General features: G+C 34.6%; 1 protein-coding gene across 1 annotated transcript in view; it reads left to right on the forward strand.

Annotated features, from left to right (window-relative positions):
• Positions 1–25,567, forward strand: part of Zir (dedicator of cytokinesis) — a 667,641-nt gene that overhangs the window by 610,912 nt on the left and 31,162 nt on the right. Inside the window, exon 42 of the mRNA XM_090407837.1 lies at positions 10,949–11,058. Coding sequence (XP_090263963.1) covers positions 10,949–11,058 — 110 coding nt within the window. The remainder of the gene's footprint in view (positions 1–10,948; positions 11,059–25,567) is intronic.

The raw sequence follows: 25,567 nt of genomic DNA on the forward strand, positions 1-25,567 counted from the left end.
GCCAACTTTGAAAGTATTTGCTTTATGTTTCTATTTAGTCTTTCACACATACCATTACATTGCGGATGATAAGGTGTTGTAAAAATCTTCTTAACATTAAGCAATTTACATAACTGTAATAATAGTTCAGATGTGAAATTTACTCCTTGATCTGAAAGTAAGGTCTGAGGAGTTCCATATCTACAAACTATCATATTCAAAAACTTTCTTGCAATAGTTTTTGCAGATTGGTCTTTCATTGATACTGCTTTAGGAAATCTAGTTAGCATATCTATGATTACTAGAATATACCTATTTCCTTTTTTAGTAATTGGTAGAGGACCTACTACATCAATAGCAACAGCTTGAAATGGTCTAGTTGGAATTGGAAATGGTTGTAAAGGAGCTTTTCCTCTAAAAGGGGATCTTATTTGGCACTTATGGCATGACTTGACATACGTGAGTATATCACTCTTCATACCTTTCCAGATGTAACGATCCTTTATTCTTTCCAAAGTTCTAGAAAACCCTTGGTGTCCTGCTAAGTCAGAATCATGGAAAGTATACATAATCCAAGGAATCATTTCAGTTGGTGCCAATATTTTCACCTTCAACTTTCCATCTTCCATTTGTCTAGATAAGAGTAACCCATCTTTATCTAAATACAAGTTATCCAGATTCAAAAATGTATCTAGTTGAGTTTCCTCTTTCAATACTGCTTCATAAATAGTTTTTAGTATGGGATCATCCTTCTGAGCTTGGATAATCTTATCCTTTTCCCAAATTTGTATACTAGGATCCTTATTTTTTAGAGTTTCAATATTAAATACTTGATCACTATCACTAGTATCTAGAAAAACTTCAGGAGACTGCTCTAATTTTCCACTGTCACCTGATTTCCTATCCAAACAGCATTCTATTCCACACAATGATACTGTATTATCAACAAAATTACACACAAACCCATGACGTTTCAGAAAATCAATTCCAAATATTATTTGTACATTTGGATTTGAAGATTCTGGAAGAACAATTAATGAATGAGAAACCTTCAATGGAAAGCAAGGAATTGAAATAAAGACATTGATTTGCTTATAAGCTGAAATTTCAGATTCAAATATTCCTTTTAACTTAATTGGATTGCTTAAAACTGAAATATCATTTGGAATTAGAGATTTAATTTTGTTAAATAAGCTATAAGAAATGAGTGAAATGTGTGCACCTGTGTCAAGTAAGATATCACAAGGTACATCTTCAATAAATCCTTGTAATACTGTTAAAGGATTACTTTCATTAGCATAAGGAGCTAATGCTACATCAAACTTTCTTTTATGGTTATAGCTGTCTTTGGCTTTACCCATGTTTAGTGAATAGTTTGACATTTCTATCCTTGCCAGTATAATATTGGAATAATAACTAATTCCAGATTTACTTTTATTCTCTGATTTCTTATTTTGAAAACAAGATCTATCTCTAACATAACAATCTTTAGCAAAATGACCCTGTTTATTGCATCTAAAACATTTTGGAATGTATCTCCTATGAGATGCTTTATTCCTGTTAATGCTATCAAATTTACAAGAAAAAGATTTATTATCTGTAAGATTTTTTGATATTGTTAAATCCGACATCATCTTAAACAGAAGTTCCTGTCCTTGTATTATGGGTCTCTGTTGTCTTTCTATTTCTTCACTCAGAAATGTTTTCAGTTCCTCATATTTTTCCAAATCATGTAATTTTACCATGGAATCAGATTCTGGAATATCTTTAGTAAAATTCACAGAAGTTTCCTTAGACTTTTTCTTTTTATTTTCAGCTTTACCCTTTTGAAGCTTTTCTTCTCTCATTTTATCTGTACCCACAATGCTAGAAGAATGAGTTTGATTATGCTGAAAAGAATTTACTTGCTTATTGCTTGAGGAATGAAAAATATCTCTTAATCTTTCTTCCTTTTCTTTAACAAGCTCAAAACATTGTTCAAGGTTTCTAACTTTTTTCTTATACGCTGTTTCTTTTAAATTATCCTTGAGGCCAAGCCTAAATTGATTAAAGAGCAACCATTCTAAAGAGGATTTCTCTTCAGATGAAATATTAAATCCATGAGCAATGGTCCACAATCTATGATAATATTCAGAAACAGATTCCTTATTACCTTGGATACACTGTTGAATCTTCCAAATGTTTGGCCCTAATTCTCTTACATTTGAAAATTCTGATATTAGCAAACTTTTAAAGGTTGCATAATTGTCAGTATCTCTTAGTAAAGGAGATGTATTTAAAAATGTTTTGGCTTTTCCCAACAATTTATTACGAAGTAAAATTAACAAGTGAAAATCTGACCAATTTCCTAAATCTTTAATTTTTTCTGCATACCTAAAAAATGTTTCTATGCTTTCACTACTATCACCTGAGAAAGAAGGTATTACTAAGGTTGGATTTATTAACCTAAAAAATTCTTCATCATTAACTGAAGGAACTTTACTACTAATATTACTATTTTCTGTAGTCATTTTTTTTTTTTTTGATTTGAGTCAAGATTTGCCTTTTGGATTCTAAAATAGTTTAGTCATAACCAATTATCCTGTCGTCGACTGCGCCATTGTTAATATTTAATGAATTTATTTATCCTGTCGGCTGCGCCATTGTTAATATTTAATGAATTTATTTATCCTGTAGGCGACTGCGCCATTGTTAATATTTAATGAATTTATCCTATATAGGCTGCGCCATTGTTATTTATAATGTGTATTATAAATAATATTTCATTTACTAACAATTATTTTTATTTTTGACTCCGAGTGTCCCTATATGTTATTATATTTGCACAAAGAGTTCACTCCAATTGGTGCAATGACTTTAACTCACTCCTTCAGAATCCAACTAATCATTGACTCAATACCAAGTACAAAATAAACACATTTAATAAAACTTAAAACAATATATATACACTTCTAGTAAAAATACATAACTACAACTACAGATTATATGGATCCAAGGCCTTATTAAAAAAATATAAACTTACTCTTAAGACAAAACACCTTTTTTTTACAATCAAAAAAAATGTTCATAGTCTTATTCTCTTCCTGTTAAGGCTCTTTCCAGAAGTTACAAGGTTCTGTACTTCATTTTTTAGGATCCCTTTAAAATTCCTTTTTACTGCCTCACACAAAAAAATCAAGTTCCTCCCAACTTGAATATTCCTCGGCCAGTTTATAAAAACTTAGTTTCAAGATTTCCTTTTTCTTCTGTACTTATTCTTTCTTGAAACATATTATTTCCACCATTCCTTTTTCGGAATACAATATGAAATTTCCTTTTAACTGCCGCACACAAAAAAATCAAGTTCCTCCCAACTTGAATATTCCTCGGCCAGTTTATAAAAACTTAGTTTCAAGATTTCCTTTTTCTTCTGTACTTATTCTTTCTTGAAACATATTATTTCCACCATTCCTTTTTCGGAATACAATATGAAATTTCCTTTTAATTGCCGCACACAAAAAATCAAGTTCCTCCCAACTTGAATATTCCTCGGCCAGTGTTCTAAAAACTTAGTTTCAAGATTTCCCTTTTTCTTCTGTACTTATTCCTTCTTGAAACATATTATTTCCACTATTCCTTTTTCGGAATACAATATGAAATTTCCTTTTGACTGCCGCACACAAAAAAATCAAGTTCCTCCCAACTTGAATATTCCTCGGCCAGTTTATAAAAACTTAGTTTCAAGATTTCCTTTTTCTTCTGTACTTATTCTTTCTTGAAACATATTATTTCCACTATTCCTTTTTCGGAATACAATATAAAATTTCCTTTTAACTGCCGCACACAAAAAAATCAAGTTCCTCCCAACTTGAATATTCCTCGGCCAGTGTTCTAAAAACTTTCCGAACGCTCTCTTGTTTACCACTGTAACTTGGATACGCAACGCTTTCTTGTCAGCTGTCAATCAAACATCAAGTTCACTCCGGGAGCATGCGCACTTCAACAACGTCAGAAACTACGCATTGTAATAATATGGCTGACTCGCTGTATCCACCAGCGCTGAAGAAAGTCTTTCACAAACACAAAATTCAACATTTAAAAATACAATAAACTTTCTTATAAATAATACAAATAATCAATTAAGTAAGTACTTCAATATTTTTACTTTTTTTTTACATATTACTTCTAACATAATATTTTCATAACGAGCACATCACAAGTGCAGACACTGCGTGTATGAAAACAAAAACTAACAAGCAAAATTAATACGTAAAAATATTCAGAATTTTTAATATGATTATTTTTACACATTGTTATTCAATTTTTACGTTAATGGCACAAGGAAGGATTTTTGACAGGAGATATATTCAGCTGTATGTGAAGATAAGTCATGTAGTCAAGAATGTGACTGACATGCAGAGCTTTCATAACTATTTAAATAAGCTGAATTTCTGGGCAAATGAAAATAGATGCCATTTCAATGTTAATACGAGGGTGGTCTGAAAAGTTCTCGGCCTAACAATGAAAAAACAAATTTATAATTTAAAAATTATTTTTATTTTTTAACATAATCTCCCTTAAGACTAATACATTTATTGCAGCGATGCTTCAGCACCATTATCTCGTCCCTGTAGTGGTTTTCTCAGTAAGATCTGCAAATTACTCCTCTACAGCTGCAATCTCCTCTTGATTCGAAGAAAAACACTGACCAGCAAGGAAGAGTTTTAGTTTTGAGAAGAGATATAAGTCAGAGGGAGCCAAATCTGGGTAATAGGGTGGATATTCCAACAATTCATAGTGCAGATCCCTTCATTTTCCCATTGCCAAAACACCTTTGTGGGCAGATGCATTGACCTGATGAAAGATGAATTTTTTCTTCTGCAAACTGGGTTTTTTTATCATGAAGTTTTTTATCATGAATTAAGGATTTCCTAAGATCGGAATAATATTCTGATTTTAGGAAAAACAGTAGTTTCCTCGATTTGACCTCATTTGCTGTTTTTAGTGCCTGTGTGCACGTGTCTTATCTTATGTTCCCATGAAGATAGCAATGTGACGTTGCTGAAATATAGGAAGTATATATTAAAGTTTATTTTAATTTGTATTCCAGTATACATTGTGAATTCCTTAAGTTATTTAGTAATCATGTGCAACCAATGTATAAGCCTTTCTACGAGAATTACTATCATCCATGGAGATTCCATTGCACGCAAAGCCCGCCAATACGGTAAAGTGAAGCTGAAGTTATCAAGTTATCGGGATAATCAGGTAATCCCAAATTGTGTGAAATTTAAGCACAGTTTCTTTTCACAGAAGGCTCTCTGAATTTATAAACGCTCTAGCTTTGCTTTGCTACGAGAACAAATTACCGTCACCTGTGTTCTCCTAGCGATGCAAACAAAGCTATTCGGGTGCTAGAGGAAGAGCTTTCCAACACAATGAATCACGAACTTTGGTCAATTCTATATGACGTCTCATGCACTTCGGCAAATAAAGAATTTGAGAAAATACAGAGTCAACATATCAAGAAATTTGATAATTTAAAAAAGAACTCTACCTCCGAACCAAAACTACCACTCAGCACAGTAGTCAACCTTTCTTTCGTTATTTTGAAATCTGAAGCACTCAATGCTCTTGCACGTGGCCACAATTTCGGCATTGCTCCTAGAAAAATACTGGCCGAAGAAATTATGATCCAGATTGAACGTGGTATCCGCCACCTTCCAAACCACATCGGCGACAATATTAGACTGGATGTAGCCTGTGTTCTCACCAAAGCAAGACCACCAAAAACTAACATATCCAATAGTGAATATAAGGTTCTATGGGAAATGAAGGAAAAACAAAAAAAAATAGTAATCACTAAAGCGAATAAGGGGAATGCCACTGTAGTACTCAACCATACTGACTACACAGGTAAGCTTAATACTTTATTATTAGATCAGGCTACTTACATCCAAATTGAATAGAATCCCACCAACTCACAAATTAGAAAACTCCATAGGCTCTGTAAGAAGGTCACTTCTTGGCGCTCACATACCAAACTGGCAACACACCATCACACACAAAAAACTCAGTCCACTTCAAAGCCAGTGTAGAAATCCTTACACTCCAACATACTGACATATTGGTCAGTTTTGACGTTTCCTCCTTATTTACAAATGTCCTACTCAAGGAAACCTTAGAACTCATCCAAGCCAAATTTCCACCCCCGATATCTCAGCCCTATTTTAGTTCACAATGAACTTCGACTATTTCATTTGGCAGGGAAAATTCTACAAACAGATAGATGGGACAGCCATGGGTTCACTACTCTCCCCACCCTTGGCCAACTTCTTTATGGAGACTTTTGAAGAGAAAGCCTTAAAGTCTGCCCCTCAAAAACCTACCATATGGCTTTGCTACGTTGATGATGTGTTCGCTATTTGGCCACATGACTCTGATACACTTCTCTCCTTCTTAACGCATTTAAACAACCAACACCCCAGAATCAAGTTCACCCTGGAAAAAGAGGAAAACAACAGCCTCCCTTTTCTAGACACACTAGTCACCCGCCAGCCTGATGGAACCTTGGTTTTCTCAGTTTATAGAAAACCCACCCATACAGGCAGATACATTCACTAACAATCCCACCCCCTCCTCACAACAATATGGAGTTATCAAGAGACTATACAACAGGGCTAAACTAATCTGTTCAAAATGACAATGCCCTAACCACTGAACTAAATCGCATCCTTAACACTTTCTCAGCCAATGACTACAACCCTATAACATCCAAAAATACTAAAACCAGTAAACCACAGCCCCCCCCCCCCCCTCTTCCTTCACAAAAAAAAAAAAATTACTCTAAATCCATCACCATTCCCTACATCCGAGGCACCTCGGAAAAAATTACCAAAATCCTGAATAAACATGACCTCTTGTTAAAGACCATATAGATAATTGGCATCCCAAGGGACCTGGTGTATACCAGGTCCCTTGCAGCTGTAAGCTATCCTACTTTGGCCAAACAGGCAGGACAGCGAATATCAGAATTTCGGAACCCAAAGACTACATCCGGTTTCACCAGTACAGCCACTCTGGGCTTGCAGACCATGCTCTGGATACGCGCCACAGAATATGGTGGAAGAAAGCCACAGTAATACACTGCAGCAAGTATAAATTTGAAAGACTATTCATAGAATCAGCCTCAGCCCTAAGAAACATTCCAAATCTCAACAAATTTGGATGCATGAGACTGCCCCAAATTTGGGAGATGTACATCTTTAGAACTTCAGCCCAACGACCAAGAATACCTAATATAGCCTGCTAGGGGACACCATCAGGACTTTATGAAAAACAGTAGTTTCCTCTCTTCAACCTCATTTGCTGCTTTTAGTGCCTGCATGCACGTGTCTTAATCTTATGTTCGCATGAAGACTTTAGGAAAGTCTTCATGGGAACTTCCTATATTTTGGCAACGTGACATTGCCGAAATATAGGAAGTATATATTAAAGTTTATTTTAACTTATATTCCAGTATATGTTGTGAATTCCTTAAGTTATTTAGTGACCAAGGATGATAGCAGGTGTATGGAATGAACCTTACCAGAGCATGTTGAAGATTGGTGGGTTTAAAAAACTGGTTGACAGGCAGAAAAGGGGTAATAAATTGAGACATACAAATTACTGAAGGGTTTTTACAAGATTAATTCAGAGGAAATTTTTCAGAAGGTCTGGTGGTGGGAGAACTACAGGCCATATTTGAAAACTGAGTAAGTGTGTAGTTAGCAAGGATGTTAGAACTAGGTTTTTTGCTTGGAGAGTGTTGAATGAATGGAATAAATTGCCAGAGTCTGTTCATGGCACCCACAACAGACTCTGGCAATCTATAGACAACTGCGTAAATGTTGGATAGTGCTTGATATGATGTTTAGAGCCTCCTTGGATGAGTCTAAAGACTCCATAGAGTAGCCTGTAATAATAATAATAATAATATTTTATTGAGGTCATAATGTGCAATTCTTACAATGGCCAGTTAATTATTTTTTATTCATGACTTATTTTTAATGGTATTAACAACACCAGACCATTTTATCAAAAGATGTTTTATTAACTGCTTATATTTCGCTGGATTTCAAATTAGCATCATCAGAGCACAATACAGGTTGAATATGTGACAGTGAGTAAGTGAAACAATACAATTGTAATGTACAAAAGATCTAAAGTCCTATTTTGTAAAATAGGACTCTAATGTAAAAAAAAAAAAAAAAATCATTACAGCTATGTTGGAGTTTCTCTTAAGATAATAGTCTCCCAAATTTTTGTCAAATTAATGCAACCATATTTGTTCAGGTTAGGAGAATTCTTTAAAGCCATGGCTGACAAAAAATAATCTTTCAGATCTGTAACAACTTCTAAATAGCACATTCGTTTTCTTCTAGCTAATCCTGTGTGAAAGGATGTTCAAAGCCTGGTCTGCCAGTCCTGACTTGCCATAATAATGGTAGCAAATGTATTTTTTATGTTCTTCCAGTCAGATGTTAACAGATCTTCCTGTCTGCCCATAGTAGACCAAGTCATAGTCACAAACTTAATCCAATCCAGGGGTGTGTTAGAGGGTTAAGTTTATCCTTAGACAAGCCAATAATAGTTGTTAATTTAACATCAGGTTTGAAAGTGGTGCAAAGGCCATGCTTCATTAATACTTTGGATATCTTTCCTGATGTATATCTGACATGGGGAATAGAAATGGTAACGTTGCATTCCTGTGTATTAGGGGTAGGGAAGGGTGATGGGGCTATGTAGTACTTTATCTATTTTGTACGGATTGTAGCCAGTTAGCCAAGAACGTATGGTGCAGATATTTGAGTTTTGTGGACAGAGCTGTATTGTTAGAACAAATGGCTCTGGCTCAGTGTGTAAGTGTTTTTAAAATGCCATATTATTGGACTGGATGATGATGTGATGTGATTATGTAGGTATCTTCCTGTGTGTGTGTGTGTGTGTGTGTGTGTGTGTGTGTGTGTGTGTGTGTGTGTGTGTGTGTGTGTGTGTGTGTGTGTGTGTGTGTGTGTGTGTTGCTTTTTCTAAATGGAAAAAGATAATGATCCATCTGAAAGGTGGGTGACTAATATGCCAAGAAATGGTAAACAGTTAGATTCGTTTTCTCCTGAAAACATTTGCTAAAGAGTGGGGAGGAGAATCCATAGCAGTACGATTAATCTATTTGTAGATTTTTGATTTTTCCTACATGCAGATTAATGGTACTGCTATGCCCCCCCCCCCACACACACACCTTTAGCAAACTTTTACATGGAACACTTTGAAAACAAAGTACTTACCACAGCTACCTACAAACTACTAGCATGGTCACAATACATAGGTGAGTGATGTGTTTGCCATTGGCCCCATGGACAAGACTTTGGATGCATTTGTCATCTACCTAAACAGCCAACACCCCAAAATCCACTTTACAGTAGAAAAAGAATCTAATAACTCTTTACCATTTCTTGACATATCCCAAGAACAATCTCTCTATCCCTGACTTATAAAAGCTTCTGTGCATCACTTTTGTTTATTTTTCAATTGGAAAAAAAAAAAGTGCTTCTATAAGTCATAGCCTTGAAATAAGTCGGAGCCTTTTATAAGCTTTGAAACATACTCCAAACCTCAACAAGTATGGGTGTATAAATTTGCCAAAGATTTGGGAATCAGTCATCTAATTAATACCTGCTTTCTCTCTCTTTTTTTTTTTTTTTTTCAACATAGATGGCACCTAATTAGGACTTATAGTCTTTGTGTTATATGTTATAATTGAAGATGCTGGAATAATACCAGTGAAATATTAGCAATAAGTTAATAAATAGTTATTTTCTTATAAGTCTGTGTTCACTGTTAATATTAATCAACATAATTGCACAATGGCAGTCATCATGGCAGGTAACATTTACAAACAAATTGCATGACATTAAGCTTGAAATTAAGCATTGGCATTCTAGTTAACATAGAAAGAGGAGAGGAAGTTGTTCTCGCTAAGCCCGCATAGGTCACGGTCATCTTACACGTTATTTACTGAGGGCTGATGACCCACCTATGTATGAAAAATGGAATATGCATCTTACTATTTGTCATATTCTGGTGGAGTGCCAGCACTTGATACAAGCGAGAGGAATGAAATTTTTACCTATTCTAGCCAAGCGATATACACTCAGGCAGGTGTTATCAGACTCAGACAGACTGCATGATTTGTTTAATCTTTTACAAAGAATTAATTTGTACAAGCACATTTAACTGTAATTTTATTTATATGTAGATACTACATACTCTCCACATTCTACTGCATATACATGCTGCATTCACTACAACAATCTATTCTCAAAAACCCACCTGTTAATTACATTTGATTTGATGCATGTCAAGCATAGCTCTTGTTCATCCTGCCATTTTGTTGTCATTCACCACAAGTTTTAAAAATATTAAAAATAAATGTCTGTTTCAACCACACGAAGCTTCACAATCACTCAGTTATGCTGAACTATGAAAATTAAACAAAGCTACACTAAAATGCAGATGCAAATCATGTGCATCAGTACAAAAATAAAACTTTTCAACAGTAGCTTTCAAAGGCTTTTAACTAAATGACACTCTAGTGTCATCCTCTATCTTTTAACATCATAGATTTGAACTTTGCTAACAATTACCTTCAGTTGTTAACTCCAGACAGGTAATGCATGTCATGCTATCCTGTCCTTACTGTTACTCTAAATATCCTTGTTATTACTGTGTGTTCTTTAGTCATAGAACATTTTTTCTTAATTAATGTTTAATAAAACTCTTTAATTTAGGGCCCCACGGAGGTAGCTATTGTATTTCTCTTGGATCCAGACAGGTAATGCACGTCATGCTATCCTGTCCTTACTGTTACTATAAATATCCTTGTTATTACTGTGTGTTCTTTAGTCATAGAAATTTTTTCTTAATTAATGTTTAATAAAACTCTTTAATTTAGGGCCCCATGGAGGTAGCTATTGTATTTCTCTTGGATCTTGTTGATGGAAAGAAGACTCCCACTCCACTACAGAATAAATTAAGACTCTGCTTTAAAGACTTTTCCAAAAAGTAAGCAGGCTGTAAATTTTGCATTATTTTCATGGTTGCAATTAAATTGATATTTATTCATTCCACTTGTCATTTATATTCTTTTTTGTTGTGCTCTTTCTTCTGAAGGGGTTTAAAAAATTAAACATTAGCATTTTCTACAAAAGGATCCCATTTCTAACTGTATTAAACACAAAATTATGATTTCCAAAAATACATTATGAGATATATTGTTAAGGCTCATAACAACTGCTGAGTAAAAGTTACAGCAGCCCAGTTGTTGAAGTAGGTAATTATTATTATTAGAGACCTTCATGGAATGAAGGACTCATTAATTGGAAGAAGCTATATATCTCTCTCACATCTGCTGTCATACCTTCATTAAATTCATAGATGTACTCACCACATCAACAAGTAGACTGTTCACTCACTACTACTCTGTGAAAGAAAAATCTAGGTCTTACCCCTTTCTTAACTGCACAAAAACTCAACTTCTATGGATTCCTCCCCCCCCCCCCCCCATCCTCTCCTCACTTTCCACATAACAAAAAATTTTGTCAACCAATATCCTATTACACCCTTTCAGAAGTTTATAAACTTCTAGAGACTTCTATCACCCTACTTTCCCCTTTACTAGTGTCTACAGTCCATATATTCACAATCTGTCCTCATAATCTCATTTCATAATTCAGAGGTCATCTTTGTGACTCTTATTATGCAGCATTTCCACAGCTTCTCTAAGAACATAGAGACCCAAATCTTAGGCACAGTAGTCCAGATGTGGTTGTATCAGAGCCTTGTAATGATGATCATCCTATTTTTCTACCCACTACAGGGTGAAGGCCTCTCTACATTGCAGGGGGGGTCTACTTCTCCCATGGTGACCCAGTCCATCTTGGGAGAGTGTTTATTCACTTCTATGAATAAATGTATGAAGGTGAAAGACTATCACAAACACCCATGCCTAGGCAAGATTCACACCCATAGCCTCTTGGCTGAAGAGAGAGGATATGCTAACCACTCGGCCAGCCAGAGCCTTGTAAAGAGGCAAGATGATTTTGTTACCTTTACATGCCATTGTTTGTTTGTTTCAACATAACAGTTATTATTTTTGACTTGGATTTGCAATTTTGGTTATGTGAACTTCAAACTTCAAATTACTATCCTCCAAACATCCAGCATATCAGTATCCCACCAGTATAATAATGCCATTGAATATCTTATGCCAAGTGCACAAATTTCCACTTGCTAACACAAAACTGATAGCCATTATTTCTCAATACTTCCAGCTTATTCATATCATTCTCTAAGTGCTATATATCAACAGCATCCCTGATTGCAATGTCTGTATTTCCAAAATCAGCAAACAATTGAATATCTTCTATCAGGTCATTTCCAATATCATTAATATATATTTGTCTTCTCTCTCTCTCTATCATGGTTTTTAGCCAAGTGATCTGTTTCATCTCATGCCATTGCTTTCTTGGTCTTTCAATTCTTCTTTCTCCTTGGTCTTTCAATTCTTCTTATTTATTTTATATCCATATAGTATTTTTGGCAGCCTGCTATTGTCCACTTAATTTACTTGTTCTAACCATTTTTGTTTGTATTTACTTATATAGTAGTTAATTAGTTTAATATTCAGGTAGTGCCACTTGATATATTCAGCAGTTTTGCTGAGAAATTTCATTTCTGTGTTTGAATCTGTTTTCATTTTTCTGTTTTATGGTCCATATTTCACTTCCATATAATAAAGTTGGTTATCGACAGGACATTATATAGTCTGATTCTGTGTATTTTTGTACTAGGAATGGCTTAAATATATTATTTATTGTGTTGCTTACTTTAACAAAATTTAATATTTATATTTTTAATGTCTATATCTTTTTCATCTTCATATGCTAAGTCACATCCTAAGCATATATTTGTTCTAATATTTTATTATCTCTCACTATTTTACTTCTTATTGGGTTTTCTCCTTTGAAAGCCATTATTTTTGTCTTTACTTTTGATATTCTCATATTATATTTTTCTGAAATTTCATTTCATGATTTTGTGGATCTCTGTAGATCATCTTCTGATGTAGCTAATACAACTTGATCATCTGCAAATAATAGTGTATCTATCTTTATTTATGAGATTTATTTATTAATAATCTGTTTCCAGATTGTTATAATTTTATTTATACCTCGCTTAATGCAAATTTGATATGCATGATAATCAATTAGTGTGATTGAGTGAAATGGTACTATTTCCTGCTTTAAGCAAGTGATTAATCAGTTAACGTGATTTTTTTATGTTATACAAAATTTTTTGTCACCAATCTCCAGCAAGTAGCGACACTTCTCAGTATAGTGGGCAGTGGCCGGCAACACTCTGCAGGTGAATCAAAGTGCTCATTGCAAGCACGCGCACAAACTCTGTTCTCTTTCTCAATCAATTTTTTTGCTTTAATTTAGTATTATATTCAACCTCAATGTTGAAAAGAGAAAGACTGAAAAGAAAGCAGCAGTAATAAAAAGAGAAGTAAAGTAATTATGTTAGAGGAAAAGCTGAAGAATGTGCTCGATTCCCATTCAGAACAGTTAAGCGACAATGATCTCCTTCATCTAGAAGAACAGCGTGCATATGAAGAAGATAAGGAGTACAAACAAGAGGAGAATGTTACAACTAAGAAGCTAACCATAAAAGAACTTGAGCTAGTTTTCATCACAGTGAGCATGCTAAGAAAATTTTGTTTGATGCTGATCCTGATATGGAACAAAGTGTCGAAGTCCACTGAAATCTTGATAAAGTGATCACCAGTTATCACAAATTGCATGACAAGATGAAAAAGCCAATCCTATTTTTTCAAGCGCATCTTTACTTAATTTTTTTGTAAAAAATAGCTCAATCAAATGTTTAAACATTAAATAAAAATTTAAGCAATTGATTTTTATTAACTTTAATGATTTTATCCTCAAATATAGCTTATAATTTTTTTTTTTTCAAATTTATGCCAGCTGATGGATGAATTATAATTATTCCTATTGTTTATTGTATTCACTTAGCGCACATTAATTGATGGATTAATTCATCACATTAAGTGAGGTTTTCCTGTGTGTGTGTGTGTGTGTGTGTGTGTGTGTGTGTGTGTGTGTGTGTGTGTGTGTGTGTGTGTGTGTGTGTGTGTGTATACACACATATTAAAAAGTAGCAATAATAGGGTACATCTTGTTGTACTACTCTTGATATGTCTTTCCATTCTGATATTTGTTCTAACTTGGCTGTTATTTTATTTCCTGTGTATATTTCTTGAATAGATTGTAAGAGCCGGTTTGGTATATTTAGATCAGTTAATATTTTAAATAATTTTTGTCTATAAATTTTATCAAATGTTTTTTTTTTAATAATGAATGAAGGCCACATGTTTCTTTTTGAAATTCTCTTCTCTTTTCAATTAATAATTTTAGAGTAAAAATTGAGTTTATGTGTCATCAGCCTTTTCAGAATCCATTCTGTTCTTCTAGTAGTTTGTTCTCTACAATACTGTTTAGTTATTCTTTTCATATTCCTACATATATTTTGTACCTTCTAAATTAAAGATATTAAAGATACCAAGAAATTATATACTTGATTTAATCCTTTATCCAAGTGTAAGCAAACAAAGTTTGCTCCTGAAATATAATCAGGACTGGAACAACTCATACATAAAAGCTAGTGACTTCACATTACTTGCCTTAGTATCATAATGCAAAACATATCTCCTTACGGGTATGTATAATGCTATGCATTATGGGAAGGGTCACTACCCAAACCGGTTTCGACCTTTATTGAGTTCTCTTAGTGGGACCATCATCTTTGTTTGCTTACACTTGGAAAAAGGATTAAACCGAGTATATAATTTCTTGATATCTTTAATTTATAGTATAACCAAGTGGAAAAACTTCCAACAATTTTGTACCCTCATTTAGCAGACTAATTCCCCTATAGTTATTACTGTCATTCTTTATTCCCTTTTTTATAAATTAGGATAACTAGTATTTTTTTCCAAGAGTTGGGAAGTTTTCCAGAAATCCAGACCATATTAAATAATTTCAGAAGTCTTGCATCAAATTTTTCACGTGCATTTTCATTAATATGTAGATTGATACCAGGGATCAGGGATCCCTCCTTGGATCAATAATGATCCAAGGAGGGATCCCTGGTACCTGTTTGTCAACTTCCTGCTTATCCAAATCAATAGTTTATATTCCAATCCCATATTCTCCAGTTTATGCAACAGCCTTTCACAGTGTATCCATTCCCTTTATCCAACTGAGTCATAACATTATTATAAAATAACAGCGAATTGCTCAGACATGACCTCTCATTAGTAATTTAGTAATGTATTTTTTTTTTTTTCAATTGAAGGTGAGTTAGCCAATCTCATATGAAGGTAGCAGGGCTTTTACTCCCAGAAACTGGAGTTTTTTCATCCCGGATACAGCCAAGTCTGCCTTCAGCACACACACACACACGCAATTTACAGACAAAAAATACTAGTGGTGGTGCTGGTGTAGATGATAATGGTAGTGGCGGTTCAGCGTAGTTGACAGAGACGGAGAGCTGTAGAGTGCCCTCCTTCGATGAGTCTTGGGAGGTGTCACGAAATAATCATAATAATGGTAAACAAACAAAGTTTGCCCATGAGGTCACTTCACAACTGGACTACTTATATCTTCTTCTTTCTAACATGGATTTTAGGCCAGGTGGCCTGTTTCGGTCTCATGCCATCTCTTTCTTGGTCTTCCGATTCTTCTTTTTCCACTTATTTTGTATCTGTATAATATTTTTGGTAGTCTGCTGTTGTCCATTTTTGTTTATACTGTCTTATGTAGTAATTAATTGGTTTTATATTCAGGGATTGTAAAAGTTCTTTATTTGTTTTATAGTCCCACTCGGTATATCCAGCTGTTTTTCTGAGAAACTTCATTTCTGCCGTTTGAATTCATTTTTCATCTTTCCTTTTTATGGTCCATGTTTCGCTTCCGTATAGTAGAGTTGGTTTTGACAAGACATTATATAGGCTGATTCTAGTGTGTTTTTGTACTAGGGATGGCTTAAATCGCATATATGCGATTTAAGCCATCCCATATATATGGCATCGCATATATATGGCATAATAAATATGTTATTTATTATGCCATTTACTTTGACAAAGTTTGATATTTTGTTGTCTATGTCTTTTTCTTCTTTGTGTAATAAATCACATCCCCAGTATCTGAAAGTATTTACCTGTTCTAATATTTTATTATCTATCACTATTTTACTTCTTATTGGGTTTTCTCCTTTGAATGCCATTATTTTTGTTTTTTCTTTAGATATTGTCATATTATGTTGTTTTGAGATATCATTTAATGATTTTAATGATCTTTGTAAATCATCTTTGAATGTAGCTAATACTGTTCGATTATCTGCAAATAGTAGTGTTTCATTTGTGGGGTTATTTGTATACCAAATGGGTTTTACTGTTTCCAGATTGTTATAATTTTATTTATATATATATTGAAAAGCAAAGGTGAGAGGGTACATCCTTGTCGTACTCCTCTTGATTACTTGTATATAGAGGCTAATTACTTCACATCAATTGCCTTAGTATTAGAATTTCATAATGCAATGCACATATCCATATGGACATGTATAATGCTATGCATTATGGGAGGGGCCACTACCCAGACTGGTTTCTACTACTAAAGCAACTGATGTGAAGTCATTAGCCTCTATATACAAGTAGCCCAGTCATGAAATGACTTCAAGTGCAAACTTTGTTTGCTTACACTTGGATAAAGGATGAAACCATGAATATAATTTCTAGGCATCTTTAATTTATAGTATAACCAAGTGAAAAGACTTCAACATCTATCTCTAATCCCGAGTATTTTAGTAATAAGTTGTGATCCCTTTCAACTACTTGTATATGAAAATATGACTTCTATATTACTTTAATTGTATAACTCCTGGGTTTGGCTCTCACTGATGAGACCTCAATAAAGGTTGAAACCAATCTGGGAAGGGTCATGCTATTGATGCGAAGTCAATTAACCTCTATATAGAAGTAGTCCAGTCATGAAGTGACTTCATGTGCAAACTTTGTTTTCTTATGCTTGGATAAAGGATGAAACCAAGAATATAATTTCTTGGCATCTTTAATTTATAATAATAACAATTTATTCAATGTAGCAAATATGAGTAGCTTTAGGAGAAAGATAATTGTTAGGGGTAGATAATTTCATGAAAATTAATATGAGAATATTATTATTACTTGGAAACCTACTAACCATTATTCACACAGCACTTGCTACATCTCTCTTTAAACTCATTCACTCACACTCACTCATTCGCCATTCTGCAATCTACCATATAAAATCATTTAATAACTTATACTGAAGTTATTAATATAATTCTTTGTCCTGTCAACTAAACTTTGAAAGCCATAAACTTTTCAGTATATTTCAGTATAGGAAGGATTCAAAGGCAAGTGATTAAAATGGTGACTTTGACTCCTTCCTGACTTTCCCCCCTAAAAAAATTAGGCAAATCTGTGTATAAAAACCTTTTAGAGTGTAATAAAACCTCCTTATCTCTACTTGTTGGTGTGTTCTTCAACATATAAGTGATCTTATAAAAACCCTTTTAGTAATTTAAATGTTTCTATCATATCCCCTCTTCTCTGCCTATCAACCAATCTCTGCAATCCACAAGCTCTCAATCTATCAATGTAGGTAGCATTTTTTACATCTCTCACCAACTTAGTCAATCTCCTCTGAACCCTCTCCACAACCTCTTCATCTCCAAGGAATCCAGGTGACCAGACCTGAGCACAGTAATCCAAATGTGGAAGTATCAATGCCTTATAAGGGGGAATAATAACCTCTTTTTCTGGATGTCAGTGTGTTCCTCAATAATCAAGTAATCCTATGTGCAATCTTGGACACCTTAGCAGTATGTCCCCTGAACTTCATCTCCCTATCCACTAACACCCCCAAGTCCCTAGCCTCATCAATCTCTTGGAGTACCGTTCCGTCAATGTAGTACACAGCTAGTAATCTTTTAATCCCAAAATGCATAACTTTACACTTTTCCACATTGAACTGACATCCATTACCTTTTGTCCATTTTGCCAGCTTATTTAAATCATCCTGCAAACTCGCAACATCAGCTTGATTTTTTATTGCACCACCCAACTTTGCATCATCAGCAAACAACTGAATAAGTCCCTTTAAGCTATTTCCTATATCATTTATGTACAAATTAAACAACAATTGCCCAAGCACAAAGCCCTAAGGCATACCTGCCTCTTCCTGGACTCTACTCCACCTTACACCACCTTCTGGTATCTCTCCCTGGGCCATTCTCCTATCCATATCACCAGTTTAGTATCCATCCCCATCTGCTCCAATTTGCACAACAGTATTCCATGGGATATCCTAGCAAAATCCAGAAGTACCACTGTGTAGCCATTTCCTTTGTCCAACTCAGATGTCATTCTATTATAAAAAGTTAATAAATTGCTAAGGCAGGATTGACCTTTAACAAAACCTGTTGACCCCTATAGAGTATCATATCCTGATCCACCCATTCTTCAATTTTGTCTTTAACCAACTTTTCATACTTTTACCACCACGCCCGAGATGGTGATTGGTCTGTAATTAACTAGCGCAGTTTTAGAGCCACCTTTATGCAAAGGAACTACTTTGCCTTTCTTCCACTCCCTAGGGACCATATCAGAGTTCAAACTTAAGTTAAATAACCAAGTAAGAGGCGTTGACAATTCCTTTGCACATTCACGCAACACCCGAGCTGATATTCCACATAAAACAGCGGTGTTTGCATTTAAATTTTGCAATATACTAAGTACCTCTGATTTCTTAACTTCAATTCTCTGTACCTGTAGTAATTGCTACAGATACAGAGATATCCTCACTTGGGTGATAGACTTTTGAAAAGTGATCACTCAGTAACTCTACTATTACATCTAAATTGGTCAGCTCAATACCATCAGCATCCACTAAAGTTATCCTTCCGAAGTCATTCTTCCTTTTACTTGCCACATAGCGGAAGAAGTCTTTGGGATTACCCTTGATCTCCTTGGCTAAAGTCTTCTCATAATCTGATTTAGCTTTTCTTACTATGTTGGTAACCTTCCTAGCTTTAGCCTTGTACTGCTCATGGGGGTACTGATCGTCTTTCTCCTTATAAATTCTCCATAACATTTTCTTTTTTTGCAGATCGAGCTTGATACTACTACTACTCATCCATCTAACGCCTATCTTGTTTGTCTTCCTGACCATGGGGATACATTCTGATATTGCCTTCCTCAGATACCTGCTGATTTTATCCCATGCACTGCTAACATCTTTCCCCTGCAATATGTTCTGCCATGGGACGACTGTAAGCTCACTCTGAAGCTTGTTATAATTGCCTAACCTGTAGTTCCATACATACCCCTTCTTAAGAGAGAAATCTACAAATTTTGCAACCTCCCAAGTTAATACCACATGATCGCTCTCTCCAGTTGGAGGTAACAAGGACACCTTACTTATGCATATATCCTCTGAACCAATGACCAGGTCCAACACTCTCACACCACATGTCCCTTCAGTTATGTACTGTTTCAAGTAATTATCTCATAGGATGTATGAATCCCATTTCCTTTTTGCCATGTGATATTTCCTCCTTCCAATTGATATCACCATAATTAAAATCCCCCATAATAATCACTAACCCTGCACTCATTTGCTGATGCATGAATTCAATATCACCCCTTGTACCCCCTGGCCTATAGCAACAACCAACTGTATATTTGGTTGTGTTGGTCACTATTTCACACCAGACTGCCTCAAATGAACTATCATTCACATGTTTATCATATTGATATACTACTTTCTATGGCTGTAACTCATCAGCTATCATCAACAGTACTCTTCACCCCATTCTATCTTCTCTATCCTCCCTGAAAATACTGTACCCATTACATTCAATTCCAATAACCACATCTTCTGCTGACAGCCAAGTTTCACTAATGCCTACAACTTTTGGTGAGATTGCACTGACTAATGCCAAAAATTCTTCCCTCTTATTTAGAATGCTTCTTGCATTAGTTTACAAAAATTGCAGATTCCCTTTAGTTCTTGTACCAGCTTTAGAACTGATATACATGTCACTAATTTCAGTGGTCCCATGCCGATTTTTATCCACTCCCTTCTGCAATTTATTCCTCAAATAAGGATCAACAAATATACAATCACTGCTTAAGTTTCTCCCTCTTACACTTCAACCTTTTCAGTTTTTTCAGTTTCCCTGCCCAATTACTTCAACTTGTTCAGAAAACAGTAACTTCTTCATTTGCTTATGACTTTCCATGTTCAGATGCAACCCATCTCTTGCATACAGCTGTCTTTTGCCTTCAAACACACTCCAGACATCAACAAATTCCAGACCTCTTTTTTTTTTTGCACATTCTTGCAATCATATCATTCATTATCATTGCTCGTCTACTTAACTCATAATTGTCAAAACAAGGCAACACACACACTATCCTCCCTTTGACATTTTTCTTCTTCATGATATCTAACAATGTTCTTAAATCTTTTGCTACCCAATTTATACTGCCACTCAGGTCATTTGTACCCACCATAACTATCATCTTTTCTGCATCATGCCCTCTCTTTATTCTAAAGCCACTCTCTCTATTGTTCCACCAGCCAAGCACTCCTCAGGCATATCGCTCTCCATACCCTTAATCATAGAATCACCATATATTGTACCACTCATAACTTCATTCAAGTCCAAACAAGTATCACTTACTGCCTCATTTTCTAGCTATTCAACACGACTCTCCCAGTTTCATTACTCAACGCTCTTTTACTTACTCCCTCACTCTCACGACATCTCGTTTCTTCTAGACCTCTTGTGCTTTCATTCTGTTGACTCCTAATCACTCCCATGCTATTTATTACTTCATCAGTCACCAAAGACTCTCCCATACTTAATCCTGTTACTTCAGCTAAAGTAATCTCCATAGTCTTAATTTCTCTATTCAACACATTTAACTCAGTTTTAATTTCCAGAACCTCCTTACTGAGCACTTCCAATTCCCCTTGCAGAAGATGGTCACTTTTCTTTTTCACGAACTCCTACTGAAATTCTTCCGCTACAGTCCTGACATCTGCTTCCATTCCTAATTGCTCCAGCCTATCCTGACACTTCTAACATACGTCAACGTTTTCATTCTTCTCATTTAGACAAACAGTTCACAGATCCTTCACATTCTTCAGCACCTACATATAGCAGTTTTTGCAATGCATCCATTGCGAAAAATCCAACACAGAGCCAGACTTTAGTATAGAAGTCTTCCAAGCTGCTGATGTACATCTCTTGTTAGATGGTGAAGTAGTGAAACAAACAGCAGCAAAAACACAATATATACAACAGAGTTTCAAACAATAACACCACTGAAGGACACTTGTATCCAACCGAAGCACAATTTGAGACAAAAAGCCACACTATACTTTAACTTAAAAACACGTTTTCTAGCATAACTCAACACGACCACCACATTCACTAGCAACACTGTGTAAACTTTAATTTTCTCTTTATAATTATTATTTTCTTGGATTAATATATTTATACTCCAAGAAAAATTCAATTCATTGGTTTATACCATAAGAAATTGTACATCACATATATCCAGTGGTGTACTGGCTCATGATGGCAAACTGAATATTACATTTTCAAGAATTTTGTGAGCCAGTTGCTAAACTGACAATGGCATTCACTTTAATCCATGACTAGTGGCATTTGAACGATAAGCTTGTATATGGTGACATGGAAAATTCAGTCAGATCATGCTTATTTCAGCACCTGATCCCCACCTCCACTTCCCTATGAATCAGCCTATGTGGGGATTATCTCTGCTTAGCAATTTTACTGGAATATTATTTTTCAATAAACATCCACTTAATTTTGCCTGGGTCACTTCCTCTTAAGGTAATGATGACATCCCCATAATCAGTGTTTGTCATAGATTTCACATTTCTAGAATTCTTGTGAACCTACTTTTATTTACCCTAAAAAGATTCACGGAATTGTAATTCTGTAAATAAAATCAGGAAGAACATCCCACTTTTTTTTTTCTGTTTAAGCACACTATTAAAAATTTACCAGCACATTCTTGTGTATATTACTTTATGCATAATGTGATTTTTGAAATAAATGAATGCAAAGATTGTAGTTAAAAACAGATATAATTTTAGATCTCTCCATTGTAATTTGAATTTTAATTTAAGTTTGAATTTCTTTATAATCAATAATAAAAAAAGTACCGTATTTTTTGCCTTATAAGACATGCTTTTTTGTATTTTAGGTACAAAACTTATCTGAATTTATAAATAAATAAATTTATAGATGAATATTAATTTATGTGAAAATTAGGATGCATCCTCTAAGCCAAATGAGTGTTATATGCTGATGCACCTTACAGTGAGTCATACACTGATGTGTTTTTAATATATGTAAGGTTACAGTGCATCATGGCTTGTCAGTAATGTGTGATCAGTTTGAATAGCTGCACAGTTGTTAACAGTCACACATTTAAACCAGCAATCGATACATTATTATATTTAATTTTTTTTATAACCATGGATTCTACAAAGCACACACATAGCTATATGATTGCATTTAAGTGTAGCATGATTGAGTATGCAAAAAAAAAAGGAAATAGGGCAGCTGGAAACAACAAGAGCAGCAATTAATAGAAGCAAATTCTAGAAAACACAATCTCCACAGAAAACTGGAAAAACTGCCAAAAATTGAAAATGAATTAAAAACTTGTATAATGAATCAAAGAAGAGTGGGTTGCTGTGTATCTACAAAAATTATTATTCAATGAGAAAAATTATTGACAACAGAAAGAAATATCGATATTATAGGAGTGCCATCATGGTGCTTTAAATTTATAAGGAGAAATGATTTATGCTTACTTGCAAAAACGAAAATATCACAAACAATGCCAGATGAATTAGAAAATAAAATTAAGTTTCACAGATCGCTAAATATGGATGAAGTGCCTCTGACTTTTGATGTTCCCTTGAAAAAGAATGTTGACTCCAAAGGTAAAAAATATATATATATTAAAACTTTTAGTCATGAAAAGACCACTATACTGTTGTTTTGTCGTGCTGTGCAGATGGAATTTAATTTTTAAAAGCAATGCCCAAAAAAAAAACTTCCCAAAGTAGTTTACATTCATATTCATCCAAAAGGATGGATGGATGAGGAAGAGATGAAGTTATGGATAAAGAAGGTGTGGTCCAGACGTCCTGGCAATTGATGTTAGATAGCTGTTTTGTTAGTATGGGATCAGTTTCAACCATAAAATGAAAGCTGTTAAGAATGAACTTCACGAAATGAACACAGAAATAGCTGTAATACCAGAAAGACTCACCTCCGTATTTCAACCTTTCAGTGTATCAATAAACAAACCATTTAAAGGATTTATGAGAAAAATGGATCAGTTGGATACAATCTCCAAATTTTGAGGAAACAATTACAGATAGAAAGCCTCAATTTCGCAGGTGTGCATATAGGTAAAGAGTTCATGTAATAAAGTGAAACCCGTAATTATTATAAAATCTTTCCAAAAGAGTGGCATTAGTCTTGACAGTAGGAAGGATGACTTATTTCAAGACAGTGATGACTGTTTCTGATGAAGAATCGAGTTTAGAAATTTTGTGAGTGAAGATGAATAGCGATTTTAAAAGAAGATTAATGCAATTTATAAAAATTATTATGTTTATATTTTACGTGTTTTGGATTTTTTAATGACTCGATTTTTTTTCTCAAAAAAAAATGAAAGAGTTTGAGAACAGGAACCAACTTGGAGATTCAGTGGCAAGCCCTGAAGAAAACGTTGATTGATTCAGCCAGAGAGGCATGTAGTGAGGTTGTATGCAAGGATAGAAAAATCAGATCTCCATGGTGGACACAGGAAGCTAAAGAGGCAGTGAAGGAAAAGAAGAAAGCTTTTCAAACGTTCCTAGCAATAAGTCAGCTTGCTCTCTTAGAGAATACTGAGACAAATGTAAGAAAGCTAAACTCTGTGTAAAACTAGCTAAACAGAAGTCATGGAAGAGTTTGGTAAGAACATAGAAAGTATATATCAAGAAGGTGGCAAGATATTCTGGAGGTTGTTGAAAAAGCTTAGAAATGGAGGAAAGAATGCTGTAAAAGGAATTAGCGATGATAAAGGTGACATGAAAACAGGAGAAAAAGATATCCTTGATGTATGGAGTAATTACTTCAAAAAATTGCTAAATGAAACAAGCAGTGACAGCACAGTGGTAAAAACATTCAACAGGCATGCAAATAGGAATACAAAAGCCATCAAAAGCCTGAAACATGGAAAGGCAGCAGGAGTAGATGATATTTGACAAGAAATGCTCAAGTATGGAGATGTAAGAAGTATAAAAGGTATAAAAGTCTTGCAGTGGCTGCACTGCATAGTTCAGAAGGCCTGGACAGAGGGACGAATTCCAGTTGATTGGAGTATAACTCTCATAATACCTATATACAAAAAGGGAAATAAAACTGAATGTGAGATTAGAGAGGTATTTCCCTACTGAGTGTTCCTGTAAGATTTATGCAAGTATACTTGAGAAACGGTTGAAAAGGAATGTGGAAGGGAAGCTTGGTGAAGAACAAGCTGGATGCAGGCCAAATAGAGACTGTCAGGATCAGATTTTCGCTTTACGACAAATAGTTTATATGGTATAAAATTTGGTATGACAATCAGCAATAACAAGAAAAAGACAATGAAAATAGGCAGAAACACTGAAAATATCAACTGCATCATTAATGGAGAACCTATAGAACAAGTAAAACATTTCAGCTACTTAGGCACAATTTTTAGTGAAGATGGTAAATCAAATATGGAAATAGACAACAGAATCAAGAAAGGTATATGGTAGAAAGTCAAATGAATAAATTTATATGGAATAAGAGAGAAATTAATCAAAACACTAATTAGCTGTATACAAGACAGTGTTCAAGCCAATTTTAACTTATGCATCTTTGAGCATAGTCTACTCATGCTATTATCTGTGTTGCTCCAGCAGCTCTAGTTTTCCCTTAGTAGCACTTCTGTTCTCTCACTGGGCACCTAACTCCAAATAAATCCATTCAAGTGCAACAGATCAGTCTGTATAAGTTTTCATCCATCAAATTACTCCATGCATCTACAAACTACACACCATTCCTTCTGCATAGCTTATTTGTTAAACTATTAGCAAATATTGGCTTTCTTCTTAATTCACTTCTGTCATACTCTAGCAACAGACTTATGATCTTAACTCACTCTTTTTCATTTCTTCCAGGTGACTCATATCCTTTTCATACTCTTTCATACTTATGACTCTTCAAATTATTCACAGTTGTTGTTGTATGCTGACTTGTAGTGATATTGTACACATAGGTTCTCTCTCTCTTTCTCTCTCATCTTTTGTCTCTTCTT

The sequence above is a fragment of the Typopeltis vanoorti genome, chromosome 18 (assembly GCF_054136105.1).
Source record: "Typopeltis vanoorti isolate ZY-2024b chromosome 18, IOZ_Tvanoo_1.0, whole genome shotgun sequence".
NCBI lineage: Eukaryota > Metazoa > Arthropoda > Arachnida > Uropygi > Thelyphonidae > Typopeltis > Typopeltis vanoorti.